Source organism: Trachymyrmex cornetzi, unplaced genomic scaffold (genome assembly GCF_001594075.2).
Source record: "Trachymyrmex cornetzi isolate Tcor2-1 unplaced genomic scaffold, Tcor1.1 scaffold245, whole genome shotgun sequence".
NCBI classification, from domain to species: Eukaryota; Metazoa; Arthropoda; class Insecta; order Hymenoptera; family Formicidae; genus Trachymyrmex; species Trachymyrmex cornetzi.
Genome location: NW_017297113.1, coordinates 928,683 through 952,628, shown reverse-complemented (window position 1 = coordinate 952,628; position 23,946 = coordinate 928,683). Strand labels below are relative to the sequence as shown.

The following is a 23,946-nucleotide window of genomic DNA, read 5'->3' as shown; positions in this document are numbered from 1 at the left end:
ATATAACACATAACAGAGCTGACGAAAAATTGTATGTAAATCATACGTGGCGTATGAACAATCCTGGATGAAGGTACAGCTCTATCGGAAAATAAAACTTATATATATGTATATATATATATATGAACTAAGCTATATTATATATAAAATGTACATGTTATTATACATATGAGTAATTTGTCCTATTATACAAGCAGCGTTGGTATCGGTTTTTTCCCAGGCCATGCCTCTTTGGCGTATTTCTTCTTCTTCGGTTCCATTACTCGCGGCTCCGTCGTACCTGGTATGTGCTCTTGCACATGCTGCACTTCGGTCTGTATCTGATTCGGCGTCATTTCCACCTCGGGTGCTGGGTTAGGTAGTGCGATGCCAAGCCGCGATGTAAGAGCCGTAGAAAATGGATTTATCGAAGACATCGAAGACGGCGTAAACTGCTCGGGAGGTAAATCGTGGTAGAGTTGCGGAGTAGTAGACGTGGGTTGCATGTGCTTCAGAAGATTGTGATCTTCCGCCAAGGATATAAGACCGCCTTCCATACGCATTCTCTGTAATTACGAAACATATTCCTTAACTGTTTAATATGAAATTAAACAGTTACCGCTAGTTATAATTATTTAGTTGTTATTTAATATTAATCCAAGCAATTTTGTAATCATGCAATTATTTCTCCCGAGAACCATGCAAATGCCGCACCTTACTAGGAACAACTGTCGTTTGTACAAGATTACGAAATCTTCCGACTGAGGGATCAACATCTTCCGGATTGATTACTTCTTCGTCGTCATTGAAGGTGATTCCCTTCTTCTTTCGTTTACGCGTTGGTTTATGCATTTCGTCATCTGTTATGCCAAGCATAGAGATCCGTCGATTATGAGCTGTGTTAAATTCTGTTAAATTCTGAAAATTACAATAGACTGAGTCACATTCAGCAGAAAATTTAGATGTTTTAACAATTTAATATAATATATCAAATATTCGATACACACATCTAATTCTGTTTCTGTTTCTGGCAATCCCAGCAAACCACCAGCGTCCATATCTTCGGATAATTTCTCCAATTCTTCAATGATAGGTCGAGCACCAGTTTGAGGTCTTTCCCTTATTATGTAATATCGAGTAGATGCCCCAAAGTGAAATGTACTGTCAATTGGTAACTGAGTCGGTTTATGTGCTTCTAAACGTAGATTTCCGATAAAGGTTCCATGTGCTAAAAAAAGTTATTAGACTCATCATTTGTTTGAAAATATGCATAACATATATAATTCTATAAAAGAATATATTAAACTTTCTATAAATATAAGTCTCGAATAAATTTATAAATATCTTATAAATAAAAATATTATAAATGTTAAAACAATATTTGTCTTAAACCCGTTTCATCTCCTCCTATTTAAACGATAGCATCTTTTTAATTTCTTTCTCTATATATAAATATTCTATATATGTATATAGAGTATTTCTTCAGTTCTTTATACATATGGATTTTATATGTATGTATATATATAAAGAAAAAATTAAAAAGATGCTATTTAAGAAATACAACAGTGGATAAAAATGGGTTAACATCAACTTTATAATCTATTAAGAAAAAAAGAGAAGAACTTTGATATTCAATTTTAATTAAAAATCTTTCTTAAAAGAAGAGTATGACTGCGTTTGATTTGATCACGAGCTTTAAAATTATTAATCTGTCTTTATTATTAAGTTAGTAGATGTAAAATACAGGTGGAAGTGTTGAAAACACTAAAAGTATCAAAATCAAACACAGCCTATATCTTAGCATCAGTATAAGCTCTGTACTTACTACTTCCCAGATCAACCAAAAATGCTCGATTCAGATGCTTGTGATAAACGAGAGCCGCATGAACGCGAGAACAAGATGCGTGATCAATGCAGAAGTCATTCAGCTGTTGATTGCGGCCAAATAGATAACACTTCTTTTCATCCACCATGAGTTTCTAATAAAGTAGGGTCTATATGACACTTGGTTCATACAAGGATTCAATTATATATTATACAACTTAGTAAAAATAACAAAAATGAATGAATTTATTAGAATATTTATAATGTTATTTATCAACACTTAATAAATTTGCTCACTTCTGTAATTTTCACCTTGTTTCGAGATACATAATTGACTTTCAATTCACATGAGTAAGATTACATTTCAAAAATACTTTGTTTATCCGAATGTTAACAAATATCACTTTATTCATCGAATGTTAAACAAGGATAAAATTATATTCAGGATACATTCTATTTGCTTACAACACTTGCAGATATTATTTATCTTTGTTTAACATTTGATAAACAACAAGGATAACATGATTTCCATGAGCATTGTGAAGATCAAATGGAACATATCTTTGGAGACAATCAAATAGTGTTTTTGAATGTGCTCTAACAATAGAATTCCAAGAGAATGACGTTACTCAAGATATAGCTGATGTGTATCTTGTATTGCCCCTACCTGTATCAACTTGTCATTCTTTAACACGTCCAGATGCAACCCCACTGGTGGCTTACCAGCCCTGAAAGAGATTATTAATTAATGTGTATACACGAAAACCGTGTTCCAATATACACTGCCAGTGCATAATGAAAATCTATCGTTTACATTACATATATTAAATTTTTAACACTGGTAGTGAACGTGTATCAGAAAGCGATTGAAATGTATCGCCGGACATTGCCACCTTTGCCGCGCAATGACAAATAATTCGGAACATGCGATTGCATAAACAATAAACAGACTCGGATGATCAAGTTACATCGCAAATGAGGAAGCTTTGAAACGTACCAGTTTGGAACCTCGTAATGGTTAGCCATTGTCGTCTACAACTTGAATGAACAATTCAAACAATCTCTCTTACTGCATTATTATAAGTGCGAGCGAAAGTATGAGTAATAAGGGGTCATAATGGACGACTCTTTCTAAATTGTATCAAAATGCAAGAACGTACGTACGAAAACAAATTAACAAATTCTGCCAGCAAAATACTACTACGGGAATGGAATCCTAGAGATCCTAGAGAATCAAAGGCGTCGTTGAATCGGTTAGGTTAGTCGTCACCGCCATTATTTTTCAATATGGTTGTCTGATTGGCTATCTAAGGGTGTGTTCTATTTCACGTATGATGTGCATGATGTATTATTTTTAGTGTTGTTTAGTAGAATTTCTACCAGATTTGAAGGTTTTTTTCTTCTTACTGGAAGATTTTTTGGGGATACAAAAAATTTAAGAGAATTTTCGGGTGACTTTTGAAGAGGAAAATACAAAAAAAGCCCAAATTACAGCTAAAATATTGAGAAAATCACAATATAAAATTATTTTGAACAGACTTGGCAACAGTCCATGCCACGTCTATTTTGTAAAACTGCAGATAAAATCGTAGTGTCAAAAATGAATGTGATGTGTGTTTATCCTAATAAGAGCTGCCAAGATTGAAGAATATCCATTAAGGCCCAGTTTCACAACTCACGGTTAACTCTTAACCGAGGTTCAATTTATTTCTAGAATTGAAAAGAGATAATGAATAAGTTGCACCTCGATTGAGAGTTAACCGTCAGTTGTGAAACTGGGTCTAAATTGGTATGTTACTTATATGTTCCCTTTCCACTGGCAGTGCACTGAGTGCACAACCATCATGACGTCACACTAGTCTACTATCACAGTCGTTCTGTCACTACTGTCAGCGGTGTCAGCGCCGTACTGTGATTAGTGATATCGAATTTCGGATTTCGGAGTGGCATAACATCGACAATACTTCGACGTAAACGGCACGTCCTGTCTTTTTGGACACTCTTGGAGAGATTCATTGGAGCTCTATTGAGGGTCCAGAAATTCGTGACACTCTCAATTTGTCCTGTCACAAATCAAATATTACTCTGTGTGTAGAGTGGCGAGTGATACGGAATCGAGGGAAATCGCGCGGATCGCGCGTACAGGTTAATGCGTTCGTTTAGGGCGAGTCTCGGTTGACGGATACAGAGATGTCATTCAAAATCGGACAACGCGTCGAGGTTCCCGTGAAGGAATGCCAAGGCGTGATTGCTTACATCGGTTATCCGGCGTTTGCGTCGGGCAAATGGATTGGCGTGGTACTCGACGAACCGAAGGGAAAGAACAACGGCAGCGTCAAGGGGCAGGTGTACTTTAAGGTAAATCAGAGAAACATGCCGATACTTGAGGGTGACCTCGACTAAACTCCCATTAACATCGACGATTGATTCGACTGGTAGAATTGCTTGTAGCAAAAAAATTTCAAATTATGTCACTTGTCTTTATAATCTGTTTTTTTTTTAATTATATTGATATCTATTACAAGGTCACAATTTGCAGGATACGAGTGTAGCACCATATAAACATTAAGTATATTCCGACTTAATACCCATTGTAGTCACCTCTATGTTAGTATCACTGTGAAAGGCTGTGATAATGCGTGTACAGGTGCAGCAGGCGTGGAATGCCATTCCACAAGATGACATCCGACATCTCTACGATCGGATGCATGCACGTGGCTGAACTAGTGTATACTTTTGTGTATACTTATATACATATATATTCTACTAGACTGTACTAGAACTCTTTCTCACTTTCCTCAAATATTAAACATATATCTATCTCACTTTAAGTTCCAAAAGTATACACTAGTTCAGTCACAAAAAACAGACTCAGAGTTTTATTTACTTATGAAGATAGAAAGAAAAGTATATTTATGTTGTTTATTTTTATTGTCGCAGTGTGCAGAGAATCATGGCATGTTTGCACGCCAAACACAACTTATTCTGTTGGACGAGGCTGGCAACAGAACTGAGCCAGTTAGCCCATCATCTGCAGGCAGTAATGCCACGACACCTGATGATAGCGCCGCTAGAGCCAGGAGTCGATTAAATAGGTAAGTTGTCAAATTTAAATGTTAGATTGCATTGAAAAATCTTGGTTAGATTTAAAAAAGAAACATTCTTATAAAAAAGATATATAATTTTTTCTATAACAAGTGCCGTAAATTGTAAATATTATCAGCGTACTACAAATAATAGATTATTCTAATCTTACAATTAAATATAAATGCGGTAGAGTATTTTGATACCTTTAGAGTAATATACCATCTTTTAAAATGTAAAGTAGAATTAAGCAGAGTATAATTTATGCGCTTGGTTTTGCGCCGAGACTCTACCGGGTCTCCAGATTTGTATCAAAAAATATTCTGTTTAAAAGAAAGAATATTTGAAATTATTTATTTTTGCAATTTTCATGCTAGCATTAGTATGCGTCGAAGGAATGAGCCTACAGCGTAAGTTTTCCATTTTGTGATAATATCAAAATGTAAACAAATATCATTTCGTTATTTTCTCTTAGAATTTCTGACATTTCTTGTATAAATAAATAGACGAATAGGCGAGTATGTAATTAATAAATTCTTAAATATAATTATATGCTGCTCATAAAAGTGTACGGAGAAAAACATCTCCTGCGAATGTTACTCGCCAGCAAACTGACAAACTTTCTGGGTAAGATTACTGCAAGCTAAATTTTAGCAAACGGAATTTATGTCAGCAAGGTGTATTTTTTTATCTTTACTGCTTATAGAAAATCACAATTCTCTCATAATTACTCTGTCAAAATGCCAACTGCAATTTCCCACTATTGAACATCTAAAGCATTCCGCAGCACAAACAAGTAAAGCTTAAAGCACAAACAAGTTGCCAATATGCCTGTTATGAAGCTTTTACAATATGCGTATTTATTTTCAATTAATAAACAATTAGTGATTATTTCTGTTACGCTTGTTATCGTGACACGAAAATTGCATTGCTAAAAATATTGCAAGCTACAGTTTATTTATTAATTTAAATTTGCATTTTTATAAGATATTTATATTTTTTTCATATTTTTCATAACGTGTCAAAACTTTTTACGGACATATATAATAATTATGCGAATATATTGTTACAATATTTTTATTGCGATTTTTATTATTTTACGTGCAGGTCTTTATTTCTTCATTTCTTTATTTTAACATAAATAATATAAGTTTAAGTTAGAGTTTCCATCGCGATTGATTTTGCGGCCAGCTTAGCACAGCAAATGTATATACAGTACCCTCCATAAGTTTGGGAACACCCTACGTTTTACAGGCTTGTAAATAATTATTTAATTGAAAAAAGACGAAATAAAAGTACATACATACGTACGTTTCTATAATGTATGTATATATGTACTTTTATTTCGTCTTTTTTCAATTAAAGATTTAATAACATGCTATTAAAAATATGGAATTTTAATTAAAATGCGATTCATACGAAATCTAATTCTTCGGGACCATTTTACAATTTTTGGAGTCTGAAATCAACTTACAATTGAAATAGTTTATCACTTTTATAGAAATCGTTAAACTACAATTAAATGACCTGTGTATATACAACGAACATAAGTACGACGTTACAGAACAAGTGACAATATACATGTAAACAATACACCAAGGCGCGATTCAATCTTGAGCGCTTCGATGCTGTGAAATAATTGTCCAACATATTTTCGGTATATACAAGCTTATAGGTGTTCTAGATAAATGTTTATCGTCATTTAGATGTCTTACGAAGTATTTAAACCAAAAACATGTATAGATCGCTGTCATGTAATGGCTTTCCTGTAAAACGTAGGGTGTTCCCAAACTTATGGAGGGTACTGTAAAAAAATATATAATTTATTAAATATCGTTAATTATTTCGTGTTATTTTTTACAGTTCTCGATTATCCTTATCTGGAAGCAGAACATTATTAAGTGCCCCAAGTACAGAAAGCCTAACTGGATCATTGCACGAACGTAGAGACGGCGGCGAGTCATTAATCCCAGCACCAACATCGACTTCAAAGCGTGCCTCATTTGTTGAGGTAAGATGTACTATAAGTTGTAATAACAATTATAAAAACTGTTAGTAATGTTTTAGTATATAAATTACTTTTATACCAATATATAGCATATACATTATATATTTTCTATATCTTACTATTTATATCAATTAAATAGTAAGAGCAGAACAATTATCTATAAAAAAACGTTATTCAGAAGATTTAAGGCATGACGTACATATGATGAATGATATAATTCCTATGTGAACAAATTAGCTACTGTATTTTTATGATATATTTTCATCGTTTTTGACTAACAAACAGGTGATCTGATATTTTAAAATCTATAGGTTTTTTTTTTTAGTATTTGTATGTTTCTTACATTCATATGTAAAGAATCCTATTCTGTGACTCGGCCAATTAAATATAATTGTGCACGTTTGACCGAAAAGTGTGTTTGGACAAAGGTAGAAATTAACGACGAAAATTAAAAGAAAAGGAGTGTAAATTTGTAAAACCAAGTCAGAGAATTCCATTGGCATAGAATGATTCATATGGGAATGCACGTACGTGTTTCAGAAGTCCCCTAGCACGAGCTCGCCTCCCGGCAAAAAGCCAAAGGCCCAAGATGATCAAAATAATGTAATTAATACTCATTAATTGTAATATCTTAACTTTTTTAATACATCACCTCTCTAATATCTTGTTCTTTCTCATACTAGCTGTTTGCCGATCATAAAGCATCAACACATATTTTTCATAACAAAAATAGCGTCATTGCACTTTTAACGGATACGTCCGTTCATCCTTAGCGGATTATCAATTTATTAATAATGTGTTAGGGTCATATTCCGTAACAATATTTCTTAACAATGTTATTATTGAACTATTGTCGTTAGTAACAAACTTTCTTATTCTATAACAAAATAGCGACGAAATTGTTGTAAATTCAACTACAGCCGGACACTTCATGGAATAAGTTGGAATGGATTCCAATCGGGGAATTATTTTGTTTTTCCTAGAAAATATAATAAAAATGTAGTTAATAATCGAATAATTCTGATCGAAATCCATTTCGAATAATTCCATAATGCGTATCCTGAAGAGAGGTGTTGTTGAGTTTATAATAATTTTATTATTTTTTTATTAATGAATAAGTTATCATTTATAGAAAAGGAAAAATTGTTCACTAATGACAATTGTAAAATAATAATATCGTTAAAAATTACAGAATAGGACCTTTAATTTTGTTTTACTCTTTGCATATCATTATGTTTAATTATACATCAGCTTCATTAACTGAGTTCTATGATGCTTCGATAGTTTACGATACACAATGGAAAGGTATGTTCTGCATCGCCTCGTCCTTCCACAGTTAGGAATTGAATTCCCCTCGTGTTTGTGTTACAAGCTTATAATAATACTAACATTTAGCACGGATGGGTTTTATATCTTCGAGGTGTAGCTTTGCCTGATCAGTAATTTTTTCAGAGTTATATTTGTCAAAAGTTATCGGGGATATGCAAATTAACACATGCGTAAGTCGTTAGGACCTAATAGATCAATGCTCTGACTTTAGTTATATTCTGTGTAAATGTATCACATAACACGATTCAACTCATCAACTGGATCTTCCTCTATATATTCGTTAGTACTAATAGAAGTTTCGGTGTAGCTTGTTGGTGTTTTGCTATTGCAACTAATCTCTCATTTATCACCATGAAACAGACTAATTTTATAATATCCGATTGTAAATACAGAAACAACGGCATTATCGTAACATCATATACGGATTCTCATATATAGGAAATGTGGGGTGTTTTTTTCATTGCCGCATTTTGAGAATAATTACGTTATCTTTGTTTGCGCCATTCATATACCGTTTAGTTATACCTAGTGTGTATATGCGTTTCAAGCACAGGTACACAGGTCCAGAGGACTTTGAAGAAACTCTTTGGCGACACATAATTCTTTTATGCGATAATAAAAAGAACACCCAACGGTACAAAATGCAAATGTATCTTACTCTTTTCCCTTTTTGTAATCCAGACAGGTTTTGTAGAAACTTTGAAACCGCAATTCGTACCCGGTCAAGTCATGGCAGGTTCAGCAGCGGCTGCAAACTTAGTAGAAGAAAAATTGTCACACTTGCAACTTGTGCAAGAAAACGATAATTTAAAATCTCAGGTAAATTTCGTTTACAATAATTTCGATCTTTTTTTTTTACTGTTTCCTCGTATAAAATTTTTTACCTTGTTGTGTAAAATTATGATGTACATACATATACAATATTGTAGGTACGTGATCTCACTGAGAAAGTAGAAACGTTGCGTGTAAAACGAATGCAAGACAAGGAAAGGATAAAAGATTTCGAAAAAACGAAACTTCAAGTTGAACAGCTTCTTGAATTTAAGGCCAAAGTTATGGAAAGTCAAGTGAGTATATACAGGGTGTTTCCAAATTAAATGGCAAAACTTCGGGAGCGTGTAGAGGAGTTAAAAACTAAGAAAAAAAGTCCTATAGACATATGCTCGTTTTTGCTTTGTTTCGCAGGAAATCACGGAAAAAGAAAAAAATATAATTTAATTTATTATTTTAATTATTTTATTTACAAACTTTTTAATGAAGATTTTGTTCGAAATGTGCACCTCTTGCAGCAATACAAGCATTGTATCTGTCAAACACGGCTCTTGTAGCAGCCAGGCACTGTTCTTGCGATATTCTGTTCGCTGCAGCTACTATACGATTTCTCAAATGTTGCTCTGATTGAATAGGCGAAGAATAAACTTCTTGCTTCAGAGTACCCCATGCGTAGAAATCTAATGGCGTTAAGTCGGGTGAACGAGTTGCCCAATGTACTGCTCCTCCACATCCAATCCATCGTTGTGGGAATTTTCTATCTAACCAGGTTCTAGCGACTCTGCTGTAATGAGCAGGGCAGCCATCTAATTGAAACCACATTTCAGTACGTTGTTGTAATGGGATGTTTTCTAAATAGTCAGAAAATTCATTCTCCGAGAAATTTAGAAAACGGTCCCCATTTAATCTTGCAGGTAAAAAAAACGGTCCCACTAAAACGTCGTTCCAAATTCCAAGCCAGACATTAACAGAAAACTCATGCTGAAATTTGTATTCTCTAACAGACCTGGGATTTTGTTGAGCCCATATATGATAATTCCTTTGATTAATTATTCCACCTCTGGTAAATGTTGCCTCATCTGACCACATTATTTTAGATGGAAATAAAATATCATTGTGGCATTGCTCAAGGTACCAGTTACAAAAGTTCAATCTGTTCCAATGATCTTGAGGTAATAAATTTTGCACTTTTTAAATGTGGTAGAGATAGCGATTATCTCCTTTTACAGTTCGCCAAATTGTTTGTGGTGACACTCCCAATACAGCCGACGCATTCCGAACGCTGGTCTCAGGATGATTGTCAAAATGTTGTAAAATACGATTCCCTACCTGCAAATCTCTTCGTAACGCTGCTTGAAATCGGTTGTTTTCTTGTCGAATTGAAAATGATCCAGTCTCTCGCAATCTATTAAATGTCAACATAAACACTCTTCGGTTTGGCACTCTTCTGTTTGGAAATCGTCGCGCATATTCTCGCACCGCCTTTAGAGCATTACCGTTGCAGAAACAGTATACAAAAACCATATCAGCATATTCACTATTAGAATACGTACGCGGCATATTGCAAAAGACAAAATTCATCTACTGTTAAAGGCTTTCAAAGAGCGACTGACAAATTTATAACAGAAAGTGGAAAATGTAATCAAATATGTCGGTGCTAGATATGGCAAGAAATGTAAACATTTTTTTTCGATTTTCTCTGAAACAGAGCAAAAACGAGCATATGTCTATAGGACTTTTTTTCTTAGTTTTTTACTCCTCTACACGCTCCCGAAGTTTTGCCATTTAATTTGGAAACACCCTGTATAATAGGTGGAGATACGGTAAAGATCTTTATTTAACGAGGTTACTTTTTAATTTTCAAAAATAAATCTTTTAATTTCTATGTTATCAAAGGCAAGCCTTCAAAGAGAACTTCAACGAGCTCGACAAGAAGCCAGAGAAGCTCATGTGGCAAGGGAACAATATCAAGAAGAAATGTCTGATCTTGCAGAAACAGTAGAAATGGCTACATTAGATAAAGAGATGGCAGAAGAGAAGGCTGAAACTCTCCAAATCGAGTTAGAGCAACTTAAGGAAAAATTGGAGGAACAAACATTAGATCTAGAGATATTACGCACAGAAATGTCTGAACGGGTATAATATTTCATTTAATTTTTATAAAGTTTTTGTATCTTTCTTATTAGGTATATGTTTAAATAAAAAACATTATTATTTTCGTAAATTAGGCAGCTGGCGGTGGATCAATTACGGGAACTTCCAGCTACGAAGTAAAGCAATTGGAACAACAAAATAATAGGTTGCGTGAAACGCTCGTGAAAATGCGCGATTTATCGGCGCACGAGAAACACGAATTCCAAAAACTGCAAAAGGATATGGATCAAAAAAAATCTGAGATCTTGGAATTAGGTCGCACGAAAGAGAAGTTGTCGGCGCGGGTCGAAGAAATGGAACATCAGATAGCAGATCTACAAGAACAAGTACATATTATTTATATGACATTATTTGTAATAACATTAATTTGTATATAATAACTAAAAATCAATATGCTTAGACTCAAAATTTTGAAGCAAATTAAATGATAAAGGCTACGATGTTGTGCAGGATGTTAAGTGCTAATAAATTAATTTTAATATTACAATAATTTCAATACAATGCTATACGTTTCGATCCTCACATTAGGTCATCCTCATTAACATAAAAATATATAAATAAAAAAGGTCACAAATTACACAAAAGAACCGAATAACATGTTTAAATATAATTTATAATGATTTCTACAATTAACATTATGAAGAATCTACTTCTCTCGTCATTCCTCCAATATTCCTTCGCGTGTAGTGATAAAGATACCTCCGTCCAATTAATGTCTCCTCGCAGTCGTATAGTCAATTATTAAAAAATAAAATATATAAAAATTAAGTCGCATCGACGTGCCTTGGTGGATCGACGTTAATTAAAAAAAAAATCAAATTGTGAATGTAGTCCTGAATGATTAGAATAAATTAATAAAATAGTTGAATTGAAGCAGTAAATTAATTGAAAAAAGTTTTAATCGTCATATCTGTTTGTGCAACTAAAACAATTGCAAGGGTTCTTATCAATCGTCGGTGGTGTATATTCGTCGACTAAAAGGCTGCAACAGTTTTTTTCTATGGTTTTCGGAATGCAGCCTACTCACCGAGCGATTGATCCTTACTTACGGATCCATAAGTAAGAACCAATCGCTCAGTGAGCAGACTGCATTCCGAAATTAATTTAAAAAAGTGTTGCAACCTTTTAGTCGGCGAATGTACATATATATGCCATAAAATTATGTTTTCAAATCATCAATTAATAAAATTCAAACGTGCGAAGGTAAAAATTTCTCTTCTCTTAGATGTTCACAATTTATCACAAAATATATGAACAGCACGAAAGTAAAGCGGATAAAATGTTAAGGAAGGGGGAAAAAATAAGTAGTGGAAAGGCAACAAGAAAGGGGGATAATTAAGAAGGGATAATTAATTTGTATACTTAAACGTTTTTTTTTAGGTCGATGCAGCGTTAGGAGCTGAAGAAATGGTCGAGGTATTAGGCGAGAGGAAAATGGCGTTGGAAGAAAAAGTGGCTGAATTGGAAGAGGCTGTTGCAGATTTGGAAGCTCTGCAAGTACGTAGTCCCTATACTTTGTATTGCAAGAAATGTATATAATCAATAATGTATAACGAATAATATACTATAAATCTGTTCAGGATATGTCGGACCAACTGGCCGAATCGTCCAAAGAATTAGAGCTGGAACTTCGCGAGGAATTGGATCTTGCACTTGGAGCAGCGCGCGACGCCCAACGACATCGGGACGCCGCGCTGGAGACGTTGGCGGATCGTGAATTAACTATTACGAAGTTCCGTGAACTTACGCATCAGTTACAGGAACAATGTTTGCAGTTGCAGCAACGAGTTCAGTCAACGGAATCAACCAAAACTAACGTTCGAGGTAACATAAAAAATATAGGATAGAAATATATAAAATTTTATTGACTAAGTTATTTTTTTATGAATTCTCATATCATTTACGGTTTAGGTGCGGACCAACAACTTGCGGAAATATTAGACTTCCAGAAGACATTTGCTGAGACCCGAGCGCAAACTAAAGCGGTCGATCTTGAATTGCGTCGCTTAGACGCCGAGGAGGCGCGAAACCATGTGTGCTATTTGCTGTCTTTCATGCCTCCTGCATTTTTGACTCGCGGTGGAGATCATGATGCAATATTGACGCTCTTATTAATACCGAGGATGACACAAAAAACGGAGATATTGATTTCGCAAGTTCGAGAAAAGTACAGATCGATTGAAAAGATAGACAGGTACTACTAATCTTATTTTCGCGCAAGCTGTATTTAGATCATTTGTATATTCAATTTTTTTTATTACAGAACTTCTGTAATGAGAGGTCACTCGGTAGCGCAATATTCGTTCAGATCTCGTTTGTGCTCGCATATGTATGCTTTACAAACCACCTTGGGTTGCTTTGAGTCAGCTTTAAACTCATGCAATTCGGAAATGTTACTTAAAGCGGGAGCGGCTTATCCGGAAATGGCGGCGCAAGAAAAGTCTTTGGATTCACTGATAGAGCTGGCTAAGAGAGATCAATTGGACGAGAATTTGCCGATGGACGCGATCGAGAAGTGTTGCGGATACTTCGCCACAATGTTCTCTGTGCTTTTCGGCGAAAGTATAGCTGTCAATCAGGCACGCTTAATCGTGAATGGCACGAGAACTTTGGGCAATACATGCGATGCCATAGCTACTGATGCTGCAGCTATCAAAGTATTAATACACGGAGAAGGTGCTGATATAGGTACATAATATTTGGTTAATTAAAATTAACTTATGTGTAAATGTTACTATAACATTCTTCATATTTAAGGTAAACTTTGTCAACATGTTGAAACGACATGCGAGGTAATCCAGCAGCATTTGAAATCAGCTAGAAGACGAGTACCACGTGATCACGCTGGTCCAGCATTTTCTGTAGGCGCCAATTTAGGATTAGATAAAGATTGCAACGAACAATTTTCTACATGTTATCAACACGGTGTGAAGATTACGAAGACACTTCAGTATCTATTGAAGAGTGCCTTGCATGCTATTACTGAAAATGGCGGTAGGTTTTTTTTTAGATAGACTCTCGGAAAATCTATTTTTGTAATATTTTTAGAAGTAAATTCAATTTTTTATGAATTTTTTTTAGATTTAGACACGGGATTACCGGCCGATAAATTGAAGGAGATGGCTGCAACGTCCAGCGAAAGAATATACGATACAGAAGATCTGGGTCCCGTAGCTACTATCAAGGCTAGTTTAACGGTAATACAGCAACTAGCGGCAAATCTGGCGCAGAAAATGGCCGAGTGTGAAAATGAATTAGCTATAAGCGGACAAACACAAAGTCAGCAGCAATCTAAGGAGAGCGAGCAAATAACGCCAATTGTGGCTAGAGCGAATTCTGTTAGGAAGGAGTCGGAAGAAACGAAAATACTCAGCAGGTACGTACATTTCCATTAGCTTTATGTAATTACCGTTTCAAGATTTTTTGAGATAATTTTTTGATATTTTCAAATTAGGAAACTCGAAGCAAGGGATAGTGACATACGCGAGTCGAGATTAGCTTTACGAGAGAAGCAAGAAGAATTATCTGAAATGACCCTGCGGAAGGAGTTGGCCGAGAAGCGTTTTGCGACACAACAGCATGAACACGAAATGAATGTCGAGAAGTTGAAGAGAAAATTAGAAGAGGCGCAAAATCAATTAAAACGCAAGGTATTTCTTTTCCCATTATCGTATATTGTATCCTTATATTTCTTTATCGATTTCTTCATGTTTTTCTTAATAGGAAAAAGAATTCGAAGAAACAATGGATCATCTTCAAACCGATATCGATAGCTTAGAAACAGAGAAAGGACAACTGAAGGAAAAGCTGAAGTCGATTGGCAAGAAAACGATATCAGTGTCTGGCACAGACAGCATGATGGGAAGCACTTCGATAACGAGTACTTTGGACAACAAATATTATGTACAGGAGATAAACGCTCTCAAGCAAGCTTTGAATAATGAGCACCAGCAAAAGAAGAAGATAATGTGCGCCGTCTTGCGTCAAAAGTTAGATCGTTTGGAACCGTTGCCATCGCCGACAAACCTTAAATCTCTGGATACAAAAATTCAAGAATTGCGAAAGAAGACTACTGATCTCGTCAAGGTAATTAATTATTACTACACCCAAATATTCTCCTATATATACATATGAATATATTTATTTATATTTCAGGATGTGGAAAAGACTTTGGTATATCCAGCAGTTCCTGATTTAAGGCGTAAAGTGCCCGAAACGTCTTATCATTATTTATTGGAACGTCAAAGAAACATTATGCAATTGAAAGAACGAGTTGACGAGCTAGTGGTAAGTGGAGATAAAAAATAAATAGTGAAAAAATTAATGCAATGTAAATTACTGAATGTTTAAAATATATTTGTTAGGCTCAAGTACGTCGCGAGGCTATCAAACGCACACCAGGTGGAAGAGCGGAAGCGAATTTCGCCGTGTATCCGAATCGCGAGATGGCGGCAGCAATGCAAGAACGCAAATTACTTGCCGCCGAAATAAAAATCCCCTACAATGGCCCGGAACAATCCTTCTCTGTCAATGTAGGACCTCAAGAACTTAGGAAAATTCACACTCTATTATATTATTAAGAACCCGCATTGCTTCATTATTTATTTCGTGATAAAATATATGCTCACAGAATCCTCACAATGTGTCGTGCATAAAAGAGAGACTATCTTTCTAATTGTTTCATGATAGCAATTTTTTATACTATGTTGCTGTACCCTGTGCTCTATAAAAATGAAACGAGATAATTATACATGTTCTGAATAACGCGGTATATTAACTAGGCTTTTATACAGAATTTTGTCACATATCGCTGTGAAAAAGGTACAGGGCAGATCTAGCAATTCGTAATTTGCACTTGTGCAATGTTTATTTATTTCCGATGGGCTACAGTGCGATGACCGGCGCATCGCAGCTGGGAGGCTCTTTTTTTCAGTGTTCATTACGTTTATAAACGCAATGTTATTTAGTATTAACAATACGGAAGAAAAAATCATGTATATATATATATGCCTTTAAGAATTGTCAAATATATGGTCTAAAAATATTTACATAAGTGTTTTGTATGTATGTACACCCTAAACAGTGATGGTATCACAATAATAGAAAGTGGTATGGTCTTGTAGAGTTGTACGCCACCTACCTTGACCAAACATCATACACTTTTACTGTTGCTATATATATTATACACAACAGCCAAATCTCGTAAATCATTAGCAAGATTAACATTTAATGAAACAGAAATTTATAGTACAATATTTCAATTTTTTTTATTTGTAGAGATAAAAGGAGCAGTAAACCGTTCATGTATTTCCTCAAATATTTATGAAATAAGGTATGCCTTAATTACTGTCACAATTTTATTATACATACAGACATGTATATGTGCATATGTATATACATTTTGCGATACATCCAATGCACGTGTATATATATACCCACATACACATAGCGGATAGTACTTAAGTGCATATATCGTTAGTTATTTCATTAACTTACTCGCTCATTCATTCTCACATGGTGATACGCACTTTTACACTTTCATTTATCCCCTTCATAATAATAATAATAATTAACCACGCATTCAATCGAGGATGGTTATTGGTTATATCTTTTTCCATTTTCAAAAGTGTCCGCCAGGCAGCAATAATCCGCGTCTTCAGATATAATAAGCTTTAAGATTTCAGTTGAATTTATCATTGCAATCGTACTTAAAGCTGACCGGACGACTGGTAGTACCTTCCACGACGAGGACGTGTAACGCACGCTAGTATTATTTGTTAAGGGTGTATGATTATAACATTTTTTTTTGAAACTAATGCTCGCAGAACATGGACGTGAAGAGTTTAGCAACTATAGAACGAACAATACAACTAAAATCTTAAACGATATGAATAGAAACAATAGTTCTTTAGCAACTGCCGATATCAATAAGTATTTCTGACTGTTTCGAGGCAACTTCTCTCGGTATGTATGTGTATGCATGTACAAAGAACGTTGGTCATGATGAAGTATGAAGTCCTTTAAAGTGTATACAAAATATTAAACTTAATCTTGAAGCAACAGCACGTGAAATAGCTACTGCACAGTCTCGGCTATTAAAACTATATACGGAAGAATTATCCAGCTAGAACCTCAGTTACAGGAATACTTTCCGAACAAGATAACTTTTTAAAACATTATCTAAATGAAAGTAAGCTTGTAACTACTTCCCACTATTACAAATTTCTTCTTTTCTTCCTCTTCTTCTTCAGCAACTTTTTTTACTTCTGTGACTCATATTCACAGACAGAAAGAGAGTAAATCGAGGGATATTTCTACAATAGAATCGTTAGTCGTTTGTTCGTTTCTCGATGGAGTACTCGTTACTCAATACAGCACGGTACATACTTAATAATTAAGAGTGTTGCCTTAACATTAAGGTATCTTTAATATTACTTTAACTTGTCAATATTATATTGGAGAGAGACGTAATCGTTCATTTATATAAAAAAAAAAAAAAATTATTCCGGTCAAACGTATCAAAAGTGTGCAATGGTAAAATACTTTTGATACTATTGACGTATTATCCTTGATAAGAAAAATATTAACACTTTCTCAACATTCCACATACTCTAGTATGATTACACTATATATTGAAGACAAAACAAAATTTAGGAAGCAGAATATCAGTTTGCACAGTAGTACTCATACTCTCACATAAACACTCACATATTTTTCTGTGAATCTCTCTTTTCTTGTTTATAGAATAGATATAAAATTTTAAACCACACGCTCCGCAGATTAACGCGAGCATGATCCGAAAATGATCTGAACATCCTCTCTTTCTCTCCATGAAAGTTGCACATTTTCGCGAATTAAATAACCCATTCAAGCCCAATATATGTTTACTCCCTTATAATCTTCCTCAGGGCAACAAAACCTTTATTTTCAATTATTACCAACGGTAAATTAAATACGTAATAACAAAATAAGAACAAGCCACTTTTTGGCTGGCTGGTCTCTCACTCGGATTTCAAAATCCAAAAAGTTCAATCAGCCGAAACTCTAAGTTGCCAATGTTACAACATTTCATATGATTCAGTAAATGTGTGATACAATCATGCTCCTCTTGTCGCATATACGCGAATGCTAGCATTTGTAGTTTACATCACGTTCTCTCTTTGCATGAAATTAGAGTGTTGACTGATATGACTCTTCGAATGATAACTTCTGTAAGAAATTCGGTACCTCACTTTGAAACACTTTAGTGATCGCAATCAAGATTGTTGCTACAATGAAGAGTTATAGTCTTAGCGCGCTCCTGGAACAAATAAAACCGATTTTGAAATTATAGAAAATAATTATCATATTTTTCTTTAATTCTGCTATAGATAACATGTTTGTGAATAATGCAAATGTAATTTTCCCTTTATATTGACGTTACTCCGCTTGTTGTTTGTATTATATGATAATACAATGTACAAATGTGTTATTTATTTTTTTACTTTTCATACAATTTCTTGCATACAATTATACGCAAGAAACATTACCACTACTGATTTAAAATTCAGTAGAAGATATTGAAATATAAGTTTACTAATTAAACTAATGATAGACGGAAAGATATAATAAACACAAATCCTGTAAGTTTAATGCATACAAAATACTAAAAAAAAAAACATTTAATATTATATTAAATTTAGATACATTGTACTTTAAATCATTCAACAATATTTTCAAAAAACAAACTCACACAGGATTTGAAGAATTTAATTATGAAAATGCCATAAAAATAAGAATGTTAAAAGAAAAGTAACGTAAGTCTCCATAAAAAGATGAGAAATATTTGAGTTTCCGTAAATATCTTTGAAAAATTTTAATGTAAGAGAAAATTTTGGCATAGATTCTCATATTCATTATGAGACAGAATTAATCGTTAAGTGAATGTTAATTAGCATATAAGCATACTTATATTTCCATTAGTGTTTCAGTCATTATTATTAGTAAATAGTAAAGAAAATCTTTTCTCCGAAAATTTTTTGCCGGGCCAATATTCTCATAGGAGAAGAAGGAAAAAGCATTTAAGAAGCTCCAGAGTTATTGCTTCTTGGAAGAATGATTTGTGCCAATCGATATGTTGAGTTTTGTGGAGGACTCCAACCATCTTTTAAGGTTGAAATTGGCTGTTAAAAAATGATAATTTATATAAACAACATAACCAAAAAATTCCGAGTTAACGACAGGTGATACAGAATAGTAGTTTGGGAAGTTTCAATAATTTAGAGTATAACCCCATTATGATTGTTATGGCTGAATATGAAATGACGACATGAGCTGTACATTAATTGTTAAAGGAATCTATAAACTATACATGGACATGCTGCGAAAAATTAATTCCAAAAATTTTCATTGCACCTGATTGAGCGGTGGCCTGAGTAGGTGCTTGACCTTGGCCTTGTCCTTGCCCTTGGGCACCTTGAGCACCTTGAGAGAGACCTGGTCCAGCTATTGATACTCCACCGCTAATATTACTACTTGCTGCCTTTTGCTTCAACATCGTCCAATCAAATGTGTAATCATATTGGTGATTCAATGTACGGAAAAGTATACGGAAAAGTTGGCGTAAATACATGTAGTCCGGGCTTTCTTCAAAGCGTAGACCTCGCGTATAATTTAAATACATTGCAAATTCGGCAGGAAATCCCTGAAAAATGGTAATTTTTGTATCAAGGATGTACATGTAATGACACAAAAACAATAAGAAAAAGTTCTTCAGGATACCTTGCATAAGACTTCTACTGGCGTGGACATTTTTTTCTCACTAATTTTCTCATATTTCTGCTTCTTCGTCGCAGCTTTGAGACCTTGCCACGGTAACGATCCTCGATTAAAGTACATAAGAACATAGCCGAGTGATTCCATGTCGTCGCGACGACTTTGTTCAATTCCAAGATGCGCATTGATAGAAGCATACCTCGCAGTACCTGTTAAATTTTTATCTTCTCGATATATTATATGCAGTCTTGTGCGACTATCCCTATACTTTTTAGCCAATCCAAAATCGATGAGGAATAACTGAAATATAATTTAGCATTCCGTAATTTAGTATTGGTGTATGATATTTTAGTTCTGATATATTATATTGAAGAAATTACGAAATATTAAAATGCGTACCTTGTTACAATGTCGCCCAATCCCCATTAAAAAATTATCTGGTTTTATATCTCTGTGGATGAAATGTTTGCAATGAACATACTCAATCCTACCAATCATCTGATCTGCCAACATTAAGACTGTCTTGATTGTAAACCTTCTTGAACAGAAAGTGAAAAGGTCTTCCAGAGATGGCCCAAGAAGATCCATAACAAGAACATTATATTCACGTTCTTGACCATACCTAAAGATAGGAAAATTCTTATCAGTTGACTGTCTGATTCTAATACTAACTTTCAATTAATATAATCTCATTGTATAATTCCAGCTTATATAAATCTTATTGTAATAATTTATTAACAAATTATTTTATTATTACATGATGAATATAACAACTAAATATAATACATAAGCAAAGAATTAAGGCTCCTGACTTATCAGCCAAGAACTCTGCGTTGACGGTGGCGACACAGTATCAGACGGCGGTCTGGCAAAATCGGTAGCCACACACTTAAGCACAAGCCCATGGTGTGCTCGCCTGCGAGCACACGGACATGGAATCGTGCTTATATGTGTGTTACAGCGCCACACCACGATAAATGGCCGAACTTATAGGTGTGGAAAAGTGACATTTTGACAAGTTTTGACGACGAAATTTGTGCACGGTGCCATTTCATTATTTGCTGAATTGTGAAAATGTGACTTGTCTCGTACTTATCAAAGTCTTAATTTTCGATAAAAACTAAAGTTATCTTGAAATTTTATACGTAAAAGTGTATATTTCACTCGTTTCAACAGCTGTTAAACCATGTGTTTCTGCCAGAATATAGCCTCACTTTACGAGTCTTTTACGACCATTTACTGACTATCAAGGGAGAAAAGGACAGTTTTCATCGATTTTTACAAGTGTTTTAAAGCGAACCCATCGTTTAATTTCATCCAAATTGTCTCTGTTTACAAATGGCATCGTGCGTAAATTAACGTGTTATTCCTCGCTTCTGACGTCACGATTCCAACATGGCCGTCGCGACTATTCAGGGGCCTTAAATATGATAATTACCAACGTATGTGTGGTATTCCTATACCACCATGTAATATTTTGTACAGCTTTGATTCATATAAAAGCTGTGGATGTCGGGCTCGCATGTTCTCCAACTTAACAGCAACTTCCTGAAATAAAAACATATTATATGTAATATATTATATGTCATCAAACTGCATTGTAAAGCTTTATCTAACATGAAGATCAAATAAATGTAAATAAATAGAATAATATGTGTTTCAGAATTCACTGCCAGTGCTAAAAAATTAGTGTACATAATATAAACTATAAACTTCAGCACTGGCAGTGAATTTTAGAACACAGCATATGTTATGGTTTCTTTCTTTCTACTATTTTCTGATTTTCCTTTGTTTCTTAAGTATCGTCTATATTTGAGTTACAGGAATAACAATAGACAGCATTCCAAAAAATTGAAAATATCAGAAAAATAGAAAATGAAAAGTAAATCCCTTTTAATAACTGTAAGAACTAAAATGTATTAAGTTTATGTATAAATTCTTTTTTAACTCCATTCTTATCTAAATCCTATTTAAATTCTATTTCCTATTCATTATTATTTACACACTGTCATTGTATTATAGCAGGGTACATTATTATTCTCATATATTACTTATATTATGAGATGTATCATCATATTTAAATAAGTAAAACACAATGTACTAACAGTATCATCAAAAAGGAAACAATTTACAAAACAAACGGGACAAGGGTCAATTGCCCCGTCATTGTTTACTTCACACACATTCTTGGTATAATGTTCTTTATCTATAAAACTAATCTATTAGGAATACAGAATTAACTGATCAAACTGTGACCGCGTTTAACTTCCATTTAACTTATCGTTAATCCCAATGAGAGTCACAAGAAATTATATTGCTTTCGCGAATAATTGCTAAATACGTGCGCACTTGGGATTTTGATAATGTTGACAAGCGTCAGCTTATATTTATCTCAATTGCGTCCAAGATATACATATGTATAACATACGTCATTCGCGATGTATTCGTAGCGAGATTTCCGCGGAACGATCGTCGACGGCGGATGAACTCGCGATGCGAACGGTCCTCGAACCCGTCGATCACGATCATCACGACGGATATTGACGATAAGAAGGATGATTCTTCTGTCTCGACATAGATATCGCAATCGACATGTCGCGGCGCCGTTTCGCGTCTCGTCTCATCCGAAATGGGCCACGTCGGACGATAGTCGGCACGAATGATGGGAAGACTCACGATCGGGTTTCGCGAGACGAGACGAGTCGGAGTTCGAGAAACGGGAAACGCGAACAGAACAGAGGAAACGGAGCTGGCTGGCAAGCAGCAGTCCAGCAGTAGGTCGTACAGGTCGGTCGAGAGGGGGATGCCTGGGGTTGGCTTACCTCGCCATTGGAGATGTTAATGCCGAGATAAATGTCGCCAAAGGAGCCCGAGCCAATCTTCCTCATCAACCTATACTTGCCACCCACGATGAATTCACTCTTCGCTATTGACGATGCCAACGACGCCATGTCACTGCTCACCTCCGTATGCCTTCTCTCTCACCTCCACTCCGGCTTTTGCCTTGCGCTACCTTACGCGGGGACCTCTATACGGCGGTGTGCTTTTGCACCTGCCCTCCGTCCTTCTCTTTCTCCCGACGTCTTTCGCTCGATCCCTAACCGTCCGACGATATCTCTCACCCTCTCTTCGTCTCTCTTCCTTGCTGGCTCCCTTTTCTATCTCTCTCTCTCTCTCGCTCTTTCTTTCACGCGCGAAGGTCGAACCGAATCGAGGGTACGCAAACGACCGTGGCGTATGGGGAGGCTTTATGGGCCGGATTTTGGCCAGTGAAGGTCACCGGGGCCGCGATAAAGTCGTTCTAACGTGTCACGATCGGGCTGTTCACTGGTGGCACGACAAGCCCCATCGACAGCGCGCCGACATTTTCCCTCTCGCTGTGGACACGAAGAGCAGCGACTGATGGTTCCCGGAAGCGTGCGTCACCGACCGACGGCGCGGGAGACGGCGGGGGTACTGTAGACCACACTGCCGCTCAATGGAGTCACTTCACCTGCACGACGCCGCGCGACGCCCGTACGTAGGCGTCGCGACGATTCCACGCGCGAGATCGCCGATAATCGGGGTGACTTTTTCGTGCGCGATCGCGTCGTCTTCAATCGTCCGCGTTCCACGTCTCTCGGAAGTCTCGGAGCTCGGAGCACAGTCGCGTGAAGTTGCTCGCTTGACACCGCGGTAACTCGGGCTCAGGCCCGTAGCGAGGCGGCGCGCAACGCGGGGGCACCGCAGACACCGAACGTATCGCCAAGACTACATTTCGCTTGACGCAATTTTCGCTATTCTTTTGGAATAATTTCATCCTTGTTATTTATCAAGTGTCAAACAAGGATAAACGCTTGCGAATGTTGGAACACAAGACGAATTTTTATTTCTGCCAATTTCGTACTTGCAATTGTAATGCGTTAAACGACAAAGTATAATTCAGCAGAAGTCTAGTCTTTGTAACTGTTGTAAGATATTTTAGTATAATTGTTTTTTATCCTTTTCCGGTGAAAATTTTCTCACACTTTTATACGAATTATTGAAACACTTGTCAGAAATAC

General features: G+C 35.5%; 3 protein-coding genes across 7 annotated transcripts; 1 reads left to right on the top strand and 2 right to left on the bottom strand.

Moving 5' to 3' along the window:
- Window positions 1-159: 159 nt before the first annotated feature.
- Window positions 160-3,434, bottom strand: NiPp1 (nuclear inhibitor of protein phosphatase 1). The gene is made up of 7 exons (XM_018507654.1): window positions 2,964-3,434; window positions 2,801-2,841; window positions 2,471-2,531; window positions 1,805-1,958; window positions 987-1,207; window positions 694-897; window positions 160-545 (listed from the first exon to the last, which is right to left on the bottom strand). The coding sequence occupies exons 2-7, from the start codon at window positions 2,827-2,829 to the stop codon at window positions 186-188; spliced, it is 1,029 nt and encodes a 342-aa protein (XP_018363156.1). The 5' UTR covers window positions 2,830-2,841; window positions 2,964-3,434; the 3' UTR covers window positions 160-185.
- A 151-nt stretch (window positions 3,435-3,585) lies between these two features.
- On the top strand, window positions 3,586-16,529 carry DCTN1-p150 (dynactin subunit 1). Of its 4 annotated transcripts, XM_018507647.1 has the most exons (20): window positions 3,586-4,161; window positions 4,744-4,898; window positions 5,265-5,297; window positions 5,455-5,514; window positions 6,751-6,898; window positions 7,436-7,498; window positions 8,906-9,043; window positions 9,154-9,291; window positions 10,892-11,131; window positions 11,224-11,475; window positions 12,530-12,646; window positions 12,730-12,973; window positions 13,061-13,343; window positions 13,413-13,837; window positions 13,907-14,143; window positions 14,231-14,525; window positions 14,604-14,799; window positions 14,873-15,235; window positions 15,305-15,436; window positions 15,514-16,529. In XM_018507647.1, exons 1-20 carry the CDS (start codon window positions 3,994-3,996, stop codon window positions 15,727-15,729), a joined length of 3,903 nt encoding a protein of 1,300 aa, XP_018363149.1. In that variant the 5' UTR covers window positions 3,586-3,993; the 3' UTR covers window positions 15,730-16,529. The 4 variants fall into 4 exon arrangements, with proteins under 4 accessions (XP_018363149.1, XP_018363150.1, XP_018363151.1 ...); XM_018507648.1 differs by lacking the exon at window positions 7,436-7,498; XM_018507649.1 differs by lacking the exons at window positions 5,265-5,297; window positions 5,455-5,514.
- On the bottom strand, window positions 16,521-23,536 carry LOC108761233 (casein kinase I). Of its 2 annotated transcripts, none has more exons than XM_018507653.1 (6): window positions 22,726-23,536; window positions 21,342-21,451; window positions 20,303-20,525; window positions 19,910-20,203; window positions 19,544-19,832; window positions 16,521-18,449 (listed from the first exon to the last, which is right to left on the bottom strand). In XM_018507653.1, exons 1-6 carry the CDS (start codon window positions 22,852-22,854, stop codon window positions 18,439-18,441), a joined length of 1,056 nt encoding a protein of 351 aa, XP_018363155.1. In that variant the 5' UTR covers window positions 22,855-23,536; the 3' UTR covers window positions 16,521-18,438. The 2 variants fall into 2 exon arrangements, with proteins under 2 accessions (XP_018363155.1, XP_018363154.1); XM_018507652.1 differs by lacking the exon at window positions 16,521-18,449 and adding an exon at window positions 19,103-19,311.
- Between the last annotated feature and the right edge of the window lie 410 nt (window positions 23,537-23,946).